The sequence below is a fragment of the Triturus cristatus genome, chromosome 12 (genome assembly GCF_964204655.1).
Source record: "Triturus cristatus chromosome 12, aTriCri1.1, whole genome shotgun sequence".
NCBI lineage: Eukaryota > Metazoa > Chordata > Amphibia > Caudata > Salamandridae > Triturus > Triturus cristatus.
This window is the reverse complement of record NC_140595.1, coordinates 614,006,237-614,022,669: the sequence shown is the minus strand read 5'-3', so window position 1 is coordinate 614,022,669 and position 16,433 is coordinate 614,006,237. Positions and strand designations below refer to the sequence as shown.

Below are 16,433 nucleotides of genomic sequence, written 5' to 3'. Positions count from 1 at the left end.
ATTGGGAGAGACCGAGCTCGGTTAGAGTCTCTTCTAATTGACGGGCCTGAGCCTCCCTGGGTTGTTGATCCCAATGGAAATTAAAATCTCCCATTACCAGGAGGTGTTGGAAACGTGAACGGAGGTTGGTGATAGATTCGATAAAAAGGTTGGTAAAGTTGGGGGGGGCATTTCGGGGGGCGGTAGAGCATAGAAATCGTGATGCTCGAGGAGTGAAGACAGACCTTAATGGTCAGCATGTCAGCCCCTGCCAGAGTTTCACCAGACACTTTCTCTATCCTTAAGTGTTTTTTAAAAAGGAACGCTACCCCTCCACCTCTTTTACCGGTGGGGCGATTGTGCCAGAATATGTCATAACCGTCTGGGAGCGCCGCCAGTGTAGTGGGTCCCGAATCTTCATCCAACCAAGTTTCCGACAAGGCCAGGATGTCTGGGGCCTCGTTTTGTAGAAACGTGAAAATTTCTATGGCGTGTTTTTGGAGGGAGCGTGTATTCAGGACCATTACTTTCAGTGCTTGAGGCGCCGAAGTGGGGGCGGTCTGGGCCTGGGTGGGACTGGGGCGTGTGGGCCTATCCTCTGCTGGTATGAGGAGGCCTTCTCTCCGAAGAACGTCAGTAGTCTCCCTATTCAAGGGGTAGTGGTCCTGGTTAAGGGTTCTTAATTCTACGCTGGTGTAGAGTCGAGTTCGGGCAGAGATTTTGGCCCCTGGGCCCGGCAGGGCGCGGACGGGCGCAGACGGGCATGCCTTTGGCGCGCCTTCGGCGCGCCAGCGGCGCGCCCGCTGCGCGCGTCCGCTCCAGTGTAAAGAGTATATACCCCCGTGACCCCAGGCTCCTCCTCGCCAATCAGCCCTGCTGTGCAGCAGCTGACGCCCTCACAGTCACTAGACCTTCGTGAGCGCGTGCGTGGGAGGAGCTCGGAGCGGCCAGGTGAGGTAGCAGGTGTGTAGTTTACACAATATCACAATCAAGGTTTAAAAACGATTTAAAAGTTCTAAAATCAAAGCAAAATGTATATTCCCCCTGTATGGTTTCCAAAGGTTTAGGGAAATAACGTGTTCACACAGAGTTAGGGCTGTAGTATCCGGCTGGATACAGTCTAGTGTTCCATTGTGCCTGTAACCCACACTGAACACCCACCCACCACAGGCGTCACCAGTCAGGTGACCCTGACAATAAAAGGGGCCGAGCGCACGTGCTCGAGGCCAGTTTACAGTACCAGTAATCCTGTGTCCTGTGTCAGTCCTTATCTGCATGCGGGCCTGAGGGCCCAATCACCACATTGGCGACGAGGGGGCTGTGCCCTGCCGTGCAGCAGCCCAGCAGAAATGAAATGAGGGGTGAGAGCTGCCTGCGTGTCAACCCCAGCAGGCACAGACAGCGCCTGATCACCTGCGGGCGTGCGAAGAGCCCCGGCGTGAAGCGAGGTGTCTGAGAGCCCACCTCACACCTCATGGGCCTGAGTTAATCTGCCCCCCTGCGTGGAAGAGCCCTGGGGGAGAAGAGCGAGCCGAGCGGAGCCTACCCGCATCGGCCGCGGCACCGTGACCCCGCAACACGACGAAGTCGGGTGCCCAGCCCGACCCCGTTAAGCCTGCCGAGGTGCCCGTGGTGAAGCGCACGCCAAGCTGAGCCCACCCGCATCGGCTGCGACCCCCGCGAGACGCCTGTACCACGCGGTGCCCACCCGCGGAAAGAAGACGGCCCGCCGGCCGAGAGGAGCCCCGCGACGGGGAACACGGTAAAGACTAGGAGGTCGGGTGCCTACCCCGACCCCGGTGGTGCCTGCCGCCGAATACACCCCCTGGGACGACTGTTCGCCTGACGCGCCGCGGAGCCCACCCGCATGGCCGCGTTGAAGTGCCCCGAGTGGCGAGGGAAGTGTAAGCCGAGCGGGAGCCCACCCCGCAAGTGAGGAAGCGGACGGGAGGTCACCCTGCCGCGATGTGGAAGTGGGCAGAAGCAACACGAAGGTAAAAGCGGAGCCCACCCGCAGCACAACACGCCGGGTCCACTCCTTTCCCCCCCCCCCCGCCCGCGCAGCAGGAGAAGTGTGCGAGGCTGCCGCGGGAGGGAGGGAGATATGCCCAGGACCTGTATGCGGCCAGCGCCGCTTGCGAGAATAACTAAATAAAAGCCGAAGCTGTGAGGAGCTCAGCGAGTGCACCCCTACCCCCTCCCTGCCGTGCGTGGACTGCAGGAAGCTGCCGCGGGCAGGGAGGGCGAAAGGAAAAGTGAAGCACGGCCGCCGCCGGCCATGCAGGGTCATGCCCCACCTCGCAGGACCCCCAGCAGCGCCCACAAGAGAGGCAAGCGGCCAGCGCCGCCAAAAGTGACCTGCAACTGAGTGCGCGTCGGCACTGACTGCCACCATGCCCCAGAAGTCCCAAATGTGCTGGCAAGCACAGCGTGGCGAGTGAGTTAGTCTCCCCCAACTCGTACACACACAACACAATGCCTGGACCTGTGCAGCACTGTCAATGCCTGTGGCCCCCCTGCCTCCACAATAAAGAAAAGTAAAGAGACTTACCTGCTGTCCAGCCACGGTCCTGCCCTCCACTGCTCTGCCATAGCTCCAGCCCGTCTCCACAGCCTACCAAAGCCTGGAAGAGAACAAGGAAGAACAGGTTTGCAGCAGAGAAGGTTGCTGCTGAAGGAAGTAAAGAGCAAACCCTGCACTGCCATCTAGTGGCCGGAGAGCAGCATTGCACCAGCTGCAGGAAAGGAATAGAGAGGCACGGGGAAGAGGCAGCAAGGCATGTACCGTAAGGGCAGACTGATGCACAATGGTGAGTGCACGGGGACGCGACGGGAGCGCACAGGAATGCGCCAGAAGCGCAGGAACGCGAAAGAAGTGCAAGGAAGAAGAGACAGTGTGTCACTGGGATGCCGCGCCATCCCACAGCAAGACAAGGAGAAAGAAGAATGGTGTCAAGCCACATCCACCCCAGCAAGGACTGCGCTGTCGCCGCATCAAGTGGAGCGAACCCTCGAGCGAACTAAAGGACTCAGCGCAGATGTACCCCGGACGCGGAAGGTACATAGCAGCGCCTAGGAAGAGGAACCTACTGACGAAGATGCGCGCAGCAAGTATCCGACACTGGCGGGCTAAGGATGAAGAAGTACACCTAGTGGCGCCAAGAAGCCACCACATCAAGAAATCACACAGCGCAAAGAGCAACGCGATTCTGAAGATGTACCGCGACGGTACGAAGAGAAGCACGCACCAGCACTCGACAATTCAGCAAACACAGGGAGTCACACGACGTGACGCACCTCGGGAAGCCGGCCACCCAAGATGGTCGCGCGAAGGTTGCCGGCCACCCAAGATGGTCGCGCGAAGGTTGCCGACCACCCAAGATGGTCGCGCGAAGGTTGCCGACCACCGAAGATGGTCGCGCGAAGGTTGCCGACCACCCAAGATGGTCGCGCGAAGGTTGCCGACCACCCAAGATGGTCGCGCGAAGGTTGCCGACCACCCAAGATGGTCGCGCGAAGGTTGCCGACCACCCAAGATGGTCGCGCGAAGGTTGCCGACCACCCAAGATGGTCGCGCGAAGGTTGCCGACCACCCAAGATGGTCGCGCGAAGGTTGCCGACCACCCAAGATGGTCGCGCGAAGGTTGCCGACCACCCAAGATGGTCGCGCGAAGGTTGCCGACCACCCAAGATGGTCGCGCGAAGGTTGCAGACCACCCAAGATGGTCGCAAGGAGGACGAAGCCGACCACCAAGATGGTCGCAAGGAGGACGAAGCCAACCACCAAGATGGTCGCAAGGAGGACGACGCCGATCACGAGATGGTCGCAAGGAGGATGTAGACCTACAAGAGGTCGGAGAGTGCACTGACCTGCCAAGAGGTCAGAGCTGGAGAGAAGAGGAAGTCCGAAGGGACGTCAGTGAAGAGGACCCCATGAGAGGTTCACAAAGAGGACCAGGAGGAGCAGGAAAAGAGGTCCAGTAACATCACTCAACATCAGAAGCAACTACGAGACAGAAGGTCGCGATGATCGGTCCAGTCACAGAGTGAAAGGAAGACAGTGTCCCAGTGGCGGGACAAGACCAGAGGGAAACGCGTAGAGTGCACGCTACACGAAGAAGCCTGGTAAGGACGAGCAATAAGGCAGGAAGACTGGATCACGTCGCAATGGAAGGAGAAGGAGAACACCCGAAGAGGAAAGGAGAAGAGCACAGAGGTGTGCGTGAGAGATCAACACACACACCAGAAGGAGAACACCCGAAGAGGAAAGGAGAAGAGCACATAGGTGTGCGTGACAGATCAACACACACACCAGAAGGAGTACCCGAAGTGGGGAGTGAGAAGGTGCATGGACAGCCGGACTCAGTACCTGGGAAAACCATCAGCACCACTGGGAGTATGCGTCGATGCGCAAACCCGCAGGTCACCCGGGGACGACAGAAGCGAGCAGGCCGGAACGTTGGTAACAACCACCTCTGGGAAGTCACGGAAACAGGACCGTGGACATCCAAGGGGCAGAGGCCTCAGGGACACCGGTGGCAGCGGATCCCCAAGACGAGAGATGGACTGTTGAAGCTGGCTCTGGAGCTCCTGGGAGAACAAAGGCAGAGCGCGAAGGACCAAGTGCCAACAGCACCCTTTCAGGTGGAACTTCGGACACGGAAAGAGGACCCGTAGCGACTCCCCCAACGCGAGTGGAGCCACAAGGCGGCGGTCCACCGGTCCAGTGGAAACCTGGCAACAAAGGGCCTCCGGGTCGTCCAGTGAGAGGGGACACTCACGAGAGAGGGGTATCCGTGAGAGGGATATCCTGCAACGGTGAGTCCTGGAAGAAGACAACTACTCAACTACTAGTCGGAGGAAACACCTCTACCAGGGCGCCCAGCGGAAAATAGAACACACAGTGGTCCACCACCATTCCACCCACACTTCCACCGATGGCAGTACTAGGAAGAGATTGTGAGGCGCACTTCCACGATGTAAGTCCAAAAGAACACATCCGCAGAGCACTCAGACATCGTGCCAAGGAGACAGAGTGGTCCCGGCTGTCAGAACACCCTCGCCGGCATTGACCATCAGCCAAGAGACTACGTGGAAGTCATGATCGCCAATTTATGTTTTGTTTGGAACTTGTGTTTTCTCCCACAGGTTCGGACTTCATTTTAGTTTAACTTTCATTAAAGTTTGGGAGGGATGTAGTATCCGGCTGGATACAGTCTAGTGTTCCATTGTGCCTGTAACCCACACTGAACACCCACCCACCACAGGCGTCACCAGTCAGGTGACCCTGACAATAAAAGGGGCCGAGCGCACGTGCTCGAGGCCAGTTTACAGTACCAGTAATCCTGTGTCCTGTGTCAGTCCTTATCTGCATGCGGGCCTGAGGGCCCAATCACCACAAGGGCGTTATCGCTGCTTAACTAATGGGGTTTGAGCCATATAACCAGGAAAAGTTTGTAATTTGTCTATAGGTTTGTAAAGCACTCATTCCCTCGGGCCATGTTCTCGCAAAAGAACGGAACAAACAAATAACTAAATAAAATAAATCAGACAGAAAGAAAACAGAGCAAGTTTGGAAGACGCAGGCCCAGTAGTGGCCGACAGAGGGCACCACGCTCCTGCTGAATAGAACCTGAACTAACGCTCGAAGGAAGGGTGACGAAGTAGAAGAAAGACTTGTTCATAGGGGCGAACGGGAGCAAATGCTGTGCGCAACGAGCTCCCTGCAACCCACGGCCATGGGGGAGCCAGACGCCCCCGATCCCGAGCTTCAACAAATCAGACTAAAGAGAATCAAACAGGACGGCTTCTTCACCGTACCCCCGGATGACCGGGTGAGAGGGGGCGGGACCTCGTGAAAAGAGGGGAGTGACCTGTTGAGAGGATGGCGGGTGGGATCACACTCTATGAAATGGGTTATCCGTTTGCGGGAGGTGGTGTCGTTAAAGATATAGGGGTGCATTGGTTGGAGGGGTAGGGGAGTCCACGTGCGTTACTGACGGTCAATGGGGTCTGGGGGTTACAGGGATCAGTGATTGGGCAGGTGGTACTGGCGACGCAGTTCCACTAATCTGGGTGCCCTTAAGACATCACTTAGAAGTGTAGAGGGACACGTCGCAGGATGTTATAGAGGGTGCAAACTGTCACTGGGGGTCCAATAGTTTATTGGATGTTAGGAGGGCTTTGACCCTCTTTGTCCTTACCCCTCCTGCAACTGTTTTCTTTCTCAGCACAATTTACGCCGTCATTTTCATGTTTGCCTTAATCGACATTAATGTATGTTTTTTTGCGATTTGCCCATAGCTTATTTCAAAGATAACAATCTATAATGTTTGAAAAGTCAGACATCTGCAATCTATCAACACCTAACCTCTGTTAACCCCACCAAACATCTACACTACCCCGAATGATAACACCTAACTCTTATTAATTTAATCTTCCACGGAGAAACTGCTGTGAAGGACTAATCCCAAAAAGTTACAAATAACACCGGACTAAACACTAACTTTCGCTTCTGGAGCAGCGTGCTGCCCGGTAAAGCGCTTCAAGACCGCGTCCGGGCTAGTAAGCCCTATATAAATGCAATTACAATCTCTGCTGGGGGAGGACAACTGAAGCACAGCTTCAAGGGGGGGGGGTCACTCTCATTACAGGTAGATTACAGGATATGTGAGTGGGCCTTTCGAAGTAATGAGGGTTAGAGTGCATATAGCTAAAAGACAGTAGTTGGGTTAATGAGCAGTGGCTCACCTGGGGTTCAGATGTTACTGGAATATACAGGAATGAGTAAGGGAAGGGTCACAGTGATGGCAAAGCGGATCACCAGAGGATGCAAAGGTATTATTGTGGTGCAAGGGATCATTGCTGGCTCCCTGAAGTACAGAGGGTCTGTAGAGGAGTATGGACTCAAAAAGGTGCAGAAAGATCACTGGTGGGTCTGAGAGCTCATTGGATTTAACGGACGTTACTAGAGGCAGAGTCTATGGAATCATCATTAGTGTCAGGTAAAGAACGGATATGTTGGAGATTCACCTCAATTATTTGAGATGCAAATCAAATCAGTTTTATTGAGTCAGATCTCGCCAGAGAACAACAATATATACAGCCACAAATAATTATGTAAAAGACACATAAACGGCATAACTAACTCCACGTTAACGTTCTGCTAATACATAGGTAAAAACACTTTGAAAATTTTAATTTTATACAATTTGTAGCACACAAATTCATCAGGGCTGACTTTGCTAAGGCAATGAAATCATTAACTTCAAACACATATTTAATACATAGGTTTAAAAAAATGATTCCTCGCTTCCAGCACTGTCTTACAAAGGCAGACTAACAGTACATGCTTAATATCTTGATTCCCACTCTTGCAAAGATCACATGTTCCAGTCTTGTTTCTTATATTCGACCAAAGCTTTTTAAAATTGTTTAACGGTAAAGCTCCCAACCATAACATAATTATAAATCTCCTAGTGCTGTGTTCTAGAGTAAACTTCAGATATTCTTGATATGTCCTGAATGTTAGGTTGTCAGAGTAGGGTGTATACGTTTCTAAGTGGGAGCAGTGTGCAATATCACATGTGTAGCTTAATATGGCCACATTGTTTTTCAAAAACAATTTTAGTTGCTCTGGTGTCCATAATTGCAAATTGGCGATAGTACATTGGAAATTCACTAGTGCGATCTCAAGATTATTATTGAAAGTATAAAAGTCTACTTCTTCCTTAAAGGTTTCGTTCCTCAGGAGGTTTCTCAAAGTGCCTTCTGGTGGGTGCAGTAGATGGTATGCCCATTTGATCACGTTTGCCAGTTATCTGGAATAGGCACTGAGAAGAGAAAACTCTAAGCGTAAATCCTGGACAGGAATTTCTTGGCTCAGGGATACTATTTTCTGAAGGAGCCTCTCTTCGAATAAGTTTAAAATAGAGCACTTACTTAAGGGGCTATATTCAAGTGCATAAGAGAGGATGGAGGTATCTTTGCCCGATAAATATATAAAAGAGTTTTAAAATGTCTCCTACATGTTGAGCAATAAAATCTATTTAAGGCACCTATGTGAGCTGTTGCCTTGAGCCTTATGTGAGAAAAATGAGAGGTGCTTAGTAAGGTCTGGAAGAAGACCCTCCCTAAATATGTATATGTTTTTATCACCTCCACGGGCCTTCTGCCCAACTTCCAATCGAAGGGGCGGTACCGTCATCTCTTCCCTCTGAAAGGTACCACCTTGGTTTTAGTAATGTTTATTTTCAAGAAATGATCCTCTGCATTCTTAAAAAGCACATCCAAGTTTCGCTGAAGACCAATAGGTGTGAGGTCGAAACTGACCACATCGTTAGCGTACATTAAAATTTGTATTATTTGGTAAACATAATGCAGAGGAACCAGTGATGTGGATGAGGGAGCACTGGAATGCAACAAAGATAAAAAATGCAGCATATGACTGAAGATGGATGAAACCATAGCAGGCACAGGGCACAACTGGGGAAACAATGGAGCTGACACTGGGAGTGCTGGACCGTTTCTGTAGGTGCATGGGTTTAACTGAGCGAGCACTGAGGTCACTGGGCTGTTGGGCGTCAATTGATGCAGGGTTATACTAGGATGCAGAAGATTTTCAGTTACTGCGGAGGACCCACAGTCTTGTATCGTCATACTAAAGTCAGGATCTGTTTGGAGATATTTTTTTAACAGTAAGTATTCTAAAGTTATTTAGGCAGACGTGTGTAGCCTCTTTGTCAGGGATCCATAACTGTTTTCATATGATATCTTCTGCTGAGCTTTACCATGTGCAGATGTGCACATGAATGCAAAATGCATATTTTTTGCAGATTGACAGTCATTTTCATTCTGATCTTGTGCATTGTATGCATATATTTGTGAATTAGCAAAAGGTATATTGCACTTTTTGCTCCAAATACATTTTCTATGGGAGTCTGTCCCGAAGTGTCAAAGGTATAGACTACCACTAGGGATTTGCATGGCACCACTGAGGAAAACGAAGTACAAGGAAACACTGTATGAGTGGGATGCATAAGATGATGGAGAGAGGTGAGGTACAGTAATAGGTCGCTGATGTACAGGGAGTTAAAGTGAAATTAGGATGACAGACTTTACTCCTTAGGAGATGAAGAGCTTCTCATCAAAAGTGTCATCATCAAATGTAATCACACAAAAGGTGACGGGAGATATGCCTACAAATAGTCTAACCACTAGCAATCACTCGGGGTACCATTCCAACCCATCATTTTTCGCCCATTGTGCCACTCTAGACAAAGGCGCGCCTTATGCAAAGTAGTACTGGCCCTGCTCCGCATGAGAACAGTCCATCCCGAACTGCTAGGCGAGGCCCCCTCCAGAAGGAAACAAAAGCAACCGAAGATCAGTTTCTGCCTTGTTAGGTATCGTCAGTGAGGTATATTTTGGATCACATGGCTCAGTGAGCAAAGAACCACGTCTGGACATACCCTTGAACACTTAGGGTGGGACATCAGTTACATAAAATGTCATGGGAGGAATGCTTGCATGTAGTCTAAATAGTGAGCGGAAAACAATGGGTTTGGAATGCTACCCTGAGCGAGTGCCAGTAGTTAGACTATTTTAAAAAGCATTCTTCCATCCCCTTTTGTTTGATTTAGAGTCAAAATCATCAATACATTTATTCAAAAGGACCTGGGTTGGCTCTGGCCAGAATTAGTCCTTAATAAACAATGCTAACACTGCACACTGTTAAGGGTCGGTCTTGAGTAATTTGAAAATTGTCACCAAATGGGGCTGGTGGCTCATATGTGCAATCTCAGACTCTACAGAAACATATCAATTGCAGTAGAAAGGTGTCCATTCTGCGAATATTTTGAAAAGAGCGCATCCCAACGGACATGGCTTTGACCTTCAGAAAACGTTCAAAAGTTGTGCTAAGGCAGAGCTGTAACTGACACTTATGATTGAGTGTTCTAAGAACAAACTATTGTAAGAAAATGGGAATAGCTATTGTAAGATATAACTCAACGGACGATGGGCCTATCACCCGAATGAGAGGAGGACTGTGAAAAGCCCTTTGGTTAATGAGAGATCAACACATTGTTAAGACTGTATAGGAGATGATGGAGACCTATGTTTGTGATGTTCTGCTATTCACCAGTATACTTAATAAAAATAATTATAAAAAAAGATTGAGTATTTCAGAAAAGAAACAGATCTGCATGTGTTTGAATACTGCAGCTAAGCTTGTTTTGTGTTCCAAACTTCCACTGTATATTGATGTTTTGGCGGGGAGGCAATAGGATGTGTTAAACATCGCCCTTGGATGTTGCCAGACATGTGATAATATCCTTCTCTCTCCAGCTCGGCAGGTGTCGAAGTGTGAAGGAGTTTGAGAAGCTGAATCGGATTGGTGAAGGCACCTATGGGATTGTGTGTAAGTAAGGCCCACTTAAAGAGAGTTTAGTTGGTACCGATCCCACATCTACATCAGGATAAATGTAAATGTATCCTTTGAGTCCTGTGATCTTAACTGTCACCTAGTTTATGACTTCTTTAAGGATTTTCTGTGCATGTAATGTAATATTTAGCAATGAAAAGCATGATGTGCACTGTGTACCTACTGCATGGCAGATGGCCCCACTTTCTCTTTTTGTTTCTGTTTAAAGATCGTGCCAGGGACACCAGTACAAATGAGATTGTAGCTCTGAAGAAGGTGCGAATGGACAAGGAGAAGGATGGTGAGTGCCAGGACCCTTTTGTTCTCTGATCAGCTGCCTTGTCTTAGAAGAACTTTGTAGGGTAAACCATACGATACCGTTGTGTGTTTCTTTTCTCCCCTAAAATACTCAATTGTATGGTTGTTTCCTGCCCTTGCGGTGATTGTCTCATACCAAGAAAGAAGTATGAGTTGGAATTGTCCTGGTGAAAGAGACGACTTCTGTAGAGATATGGCAGAGAGTATGTTGTTGAGTGTGATAAAATAGGCCACCTGAGTTAGACTTCTAAGCCAATTGGTTTAAATTCCACAACTGTCATGAAATAAATCATAGAGTCTGTAAACACAAGGTTTGAAATTGAAGTGGGATTCCATTTTCTTTGTGTGCGTTAACCTCTATTGCCCTCAGAGTCCTAACCATGTTTAAAGCTAAGCATTTTGCCTGCTGGTCAGACAAATTTACTTGAATTAGTTTTTAGGCAAAAGAGGTTTCTTTCTATTTCTTATGGGTGTTATTTTCATTGGTATTGCGCAAGTGTGCTACTTGGAGGGCATCTTTGCATTGAAGGATGAAGTGTGGGGCGGGGTGCTAAAGTGCATCAACTAGGTCACTGGGGGAAGAGCTACGCTTTAGCAGATATTCAGAATGTCAGATGAACTGGTTCTTTGTGAAGCTTGAAGGGTAAATGAAGTTCTTGATGCAGGGCCCAGGCAAAAACTGGGCAAGGGCAGCTGTAGGTTAAATGTAACCAAGTTTGAGATATCGAGGCACCGTGGGGGGGCGGCATGCAGTGGATGAGTGCTTGCATCATCTGAGTCTATAAAGTAGGCACAGCAGCATTCTCTTTCTGTTGCAGATGACGGGGAACCTCTCAAGGTAACAAGATGCCTGGTTCATAAAGCTTTTTCTCTCTACAATCGGTCTTCTGTTTGACATAGAAGTGACTTAATACTGAATTCGCAGGAGTATAAGCTTTGTAAATCGGGCCCAGAAAAGTGAACGTTCCCATAGCTGGGTGATGACATACATGTTTGCGACTGTGACAGTAAAGGAGGACAGAACATGAAGTAGATATGTTAGCTGCCTAAGGTGGAAACACAAATTACATACATCTGGTTAACTGGACTTCAGTTTAAATACTGACGTGTCTTATAGAATAGGCAAGAGAAAGGTAGGTACCCATGACTTCTGACCAGATAATTGGCTGGCAATTAGCAGTTTAAATTATTAATTTCTAGATATCCATTTTTATCAACTTTTTCGGGTTTTAAAAGGTTTATTTATTTTTGCAGTTTCATAAAGTGCGCCTCCAAGCACCCTGTAGTACGCAACATAAGCAACATCCTTCTATGAATTAAAGAGAATATTAACATAAATATATGTTACAAATCTAAAAGTAATTCAATGCAGATGTTGTATATTGGTATTATTTTATTGGGTCTGCTTAGGGGAAGTACCGAAAGTCACATCCTGTGGGACAACAAAAGGGTAGACCAATACCAGCAATAAAGTCATCCACCCACAAATGTGGAAGTGTAGGGTTGGGGATTGGAGGAGTTTTGCCATATGCTATATTTTGGGATGGGCTAGGAGAGGGCAATTATTCCTTAAGCTCAGAGAAATGTGTTTTCTGAAGCTCCATCATCAGTAGTTTGGACAGGGAACTGGAGGTGAGTGTATTTGAGACTGATCATTGGACATGGTAAGGGCAGGATGATTACTGGGATGGAGATCTTTGTGTGGTCAATCTGCAATAAAATAGAATTCAGAAGAATGAATAATGGCATGAAAGTAATGCAAGTAAAAGGATAAAAAGCAGGGGAGGAAAGATGATTACTGATGGACAACGCAAGGACCCAGATGCAGGGCACATATGAAGAGTTGGGGTAAGATGGTGACTTTGTAGTACTCTCTAGTAGAAATGAACAAAGCAGTAAAAAAAGGAATTGTTGAGAGTGTTAAATGAGGAAAGGTGTTACAGTAGAACATGATGGTTGATGGTGATAGCGTCTTTTTAAGTAAAGGAACCACCACTGATTGTTTGCTCAGAGGGCACCAGCTGTGAAGGGTGAACATTTTTATATGGAGCAGGTAATGTGTGGTGACTGGGTCTATAGATAATCCAGAATATTAGCTGGAAGTGCAAAGAGTGTCAAGTTGGTCACAAGATAATAGGGAGAAAACAGTGTTAAGCATGGTGGCGGTGCTTGGTTTCATAGCGTTCTTAATTTACACATACGTGTGCAGAGTTAGCCTTGTTCAAAACGAAAGTGACTAGTCACTGCATAGTTGCAACAAAGATAAAAGACAAAGGGAATACAAAAAGACTAATCTTAGTAGGTTACTTGATATATTTATATAACACAGAGTGGTGGTTCCTCTGAATTTATTGATTGCTCATAACTTTGGCCCCGTTTGATGAATCTCCACGAAAACTTTCCAGTCCTATAGCTTCTTCTACATTGACGGAGGATGGAAAGCTTTGCAGTGATTGGTCAAGGGGGTGCAAAGATAAAGGGGGGTTTCCAAAATGCATTTTTCTACCAAATGCATTGTCCATAGACATTTATATCTCGCATGAAAATTTACATGAAATTTAACAGGATTAGACATTATGGTAAGCAGATGGTCCTTTTGTGTACTACAGGTAAGTATTTATTAAGTTGTAAACTTAGTGATATCTGTTGTCGCTGTATTTTTGTGAAATTAAGTGGAAGTAGCACTGTACATCGCAACGACAAGGCATTATGTGATTGGCTAATGACTGTCTTTTCAAAAGTTAAAGACAGCCATGATGTTTTTAGGTACACTTTGGCTGTGTTCTACATTTCGTATTTAGATATAGGTTAGTATTAGGTTTGATATTGTTTCCCTAGGCCTATTACCACTTTATCAAAGTGGTAATAGGTAGCGAAAAACAGTGCATTTTCTATTTTTAACAATTATAAAGCTTCACAAAAAAGTCTATGCATATAATACCTACAAATTACCACGCTACTTAGATTTTTAAAAAATGCAGTTCTCCCTAAACTGCAGTAAAAAATATGTAGAAAATGATAAATATATTTCTCCACCTATTAATACTTTAACAAAGTGGTAATAGGTAGAAAACCAGTATAAAACCTACCACTTACCTGTACCTAAAACTGTTAGAACTTGCAGCCTTAGGGTGGTCTCCTCCCCCCCCCCCCCCCCCATAACTTTTTACCCTCCTCTTCCACTTTTCTGACCGCGGTTTTGCTGGTATTAGGACTTTATGCACTTTGCCACTGCTAACCAGTGCTAAAGACAATGTGCTCTCTCCCCTAAACATAGTAATATTGGCTCATACCCAATTGGCATGTTTAGTTTTTTCATAAGTCCCTAGTAAATTGCACTACATGTTCCCAGGGCCTGTAAATGTAATGCTACTGGTGGGCCTGCGGCACTGCTTGTGCAACCCACTTAAGTAGCCCTCTAACCATGTCGTAAGCCTTCCATTGCAGAACCTATGTGTGCAGTTTACACTGCCATTTAGATCTGTCAAAATAAACCAGTTGCCAGGCCCAAAACTTCTCTTTTTATACATATACGTCACACCTAATGTAGGCCAAGGACAGGGTGCAATGTATTTAAGAGTCAGGACATGGACTTTTAAGTTTTACATGACCAGGTAGTGAAAAAATCTTACATTTGTTTTTCACTACCAAAAGGCCAATATCTCCCAAATGATAACATTGGGATTACCTATTACCTTTGATAAGTGTAATTTCCAAATGTGAAGATATAATTAATTCATGTTTGGTGTCTCTAAAATCCTGATTTATGGTGAAGTCTGATTTTAAATTACAGTTCTGACAATGCCACTTTTTAGAAAGTTGGCATTTTATTGCTTTAGCCAGTTTGTGCCTGTAGCCTGTCTGATCATATGACTGGGTGTGGTTGGCAGTTGAGCTTTGTGCATTATTCTTAGACAGCCACACACAATGGGAGCTTAGGCGTGTCTCAATTGGCCATCGCTGGCAGGATGGAAGTGAGGAACTTGGCGCAGCCTCACTTACACCTGAATAGGCTGTGTCCTGTTCACACATAAAGGGCTCCATATCCCCATGTAGTGAGTCTGGAGGCTGGGCAGGAAAGGAGGACATTTGTGCACTTCACAGGCATGTCTTTGAAGTCTCCCCCACTTCATAGGCACCACTGGGTAAAAGTACTGGACCTCAGACACCACCACTTCATTACAAATCTGGACCTGCAGATACTCTGCCAGGATGAAGGCCTGCTGTGCTGCCGAAGTACAGCCGCTCTGCTGGACTTCATTCTGTTGAACCCCTGCTTTCCTGTGCTGATCTGCTGCCTGCAGCCCTCTTGCTTGGTCTGGACTGGACCTGCATCTCTTGACCCCAGAACCCAGAGTGACTCCAAGAGCTAGCTGGCTGGCCTCCTGATCTAAAGCCTCGGGACATAACAGTGTTCCAATCCCTGCATCTGGTCTCCGTCACCTGTGAGTCTACCCTGCCAAGTTGTGCCACCCCAGTCCTGGGCTCTTGGATGTAGACCTAAGGTGCTTGCCAGAGGAACTGACACCTCTTCTCTGCTAAGCGACGCATCCTGAGTAGAACCAACACATCTCCCCGGCTGAGCAGCAATGCCCTAACAAAACTGACGCATCACCTCTGCTGCGTGGATTGGATCCACCGCAAAAGACTTGCATCCCTGCTGCCTCCTGCATCTAGGGGCCGACGTATTGCCTTCCGAACCACCCCTGCTCAATGCTTTTCCCAGCGCAAACTCCTTATATCCCTTGTCGACGGCATCCTCGATGACGAACGTCTACATCCCAGCTTCACCACTCATTAGAACCTACGCATCACCTCTGCTGCACCTCGCATCCTCGACACCGGAGTTCGCATCACAAGCCCTGTCGACAGGACCCTCGATGTCAACGCAACAGGACATTACACCTCCACCTCGTCACATCTCGGAACCGTCGCATCGCCTCTGCTGTGCGACGCATCCTCAGCGCAGATCCACGCAACGCTCCACAACCAGGATTAAGGTACTTTGTTCAGCAGGCTTAATTGGGTCCCTGTAGCCTGACCGTTCTTCATCGCAGTTGGCCTAAACTTATGACTTTGTCCCAGCCCATCACAACCAGATTTCCCCAACAGTGCTTTGTGCATTTTAGCGCTATTTTTCGCTATAGGCTTTAAAAATCATTGTCTCCTGTTCTTCTAATTGAATTTTTGTCGTTTTAGTCCTGTTTATTTATTAAAATCTGAGCTATTTTTTAGGTCTCGGCTCTAAGACGGCGCACATGCGCTGTCTCGAACAGAGACATACTGTATCTACATCGTGGGCTTTCATCACGCCCACCGCTTTCTATTGGTTCCATGTGTCTTTCTAAATTCCTTTCTTTTCTTTGATGAAACGTTGCTATTTGTTCCACCTTGTCCCGCCTTTGGGTGTGTTCACTTGCATGGCTACTGCCTCTGTTACATGTCCCTCTACTCTTTTGTTTATTTATTGTTTAATCAGCGCTGTTTTTTTCTTTGAATTGGTCCGCACTGTCTGTTCACTCGATCCTGTATGCTTTCGCAAAGGGAGTTCAACCATTGCGTATGTACTTATTGCATTTGAAATTTTGTTTCGGTTTGGTATTTTGTTTGGATTCGCCATAGTCTAATTTGTTACGGTAGGCATGTTTTTTTGTAGGCATTGTACCGCAAACTTACCACAGTATACCATATCATAATATATAACTGAGTTTTT

General features: G+C 47.6%; 1 protein-coding gene across 2 annotated transcripts in view; it reads left to right on the top strand.

The window, feature by feature from the left end:
• The first annotated feature begins 5,581 nt into the window (after positions 1–5,581).
• The window catches only part of CDK10 (cyclin dependent kinase 10), a 72,409-nt gene continuing 61,557 nt past the window's right edge, over positions 5,582–16,433 (top strand). Inside the window, exons 1-3 of one of the 2 annotated variants that reach the window (XM_085637475.1) lie at positions 5,582–5,813; positions 10,327–10,399; positions 10,632–10,703. In XM_085637475.1, coding sequence (XP_085493601.1) covers positions 5,682–5,813; positions 10,327–10,399; positions 10,632–10,703 — 277 coding nt within the window. In that variant the 5' untranslated portion in view covers positions 5,582–5,681. The remainder of the gene's footprint in view (positions 5,814–10,326; positions 10,400–10,631; positions 10,704–16,433) is intronic. The other variant, XM_085637474.1, reaches the window with a different exon arrangement.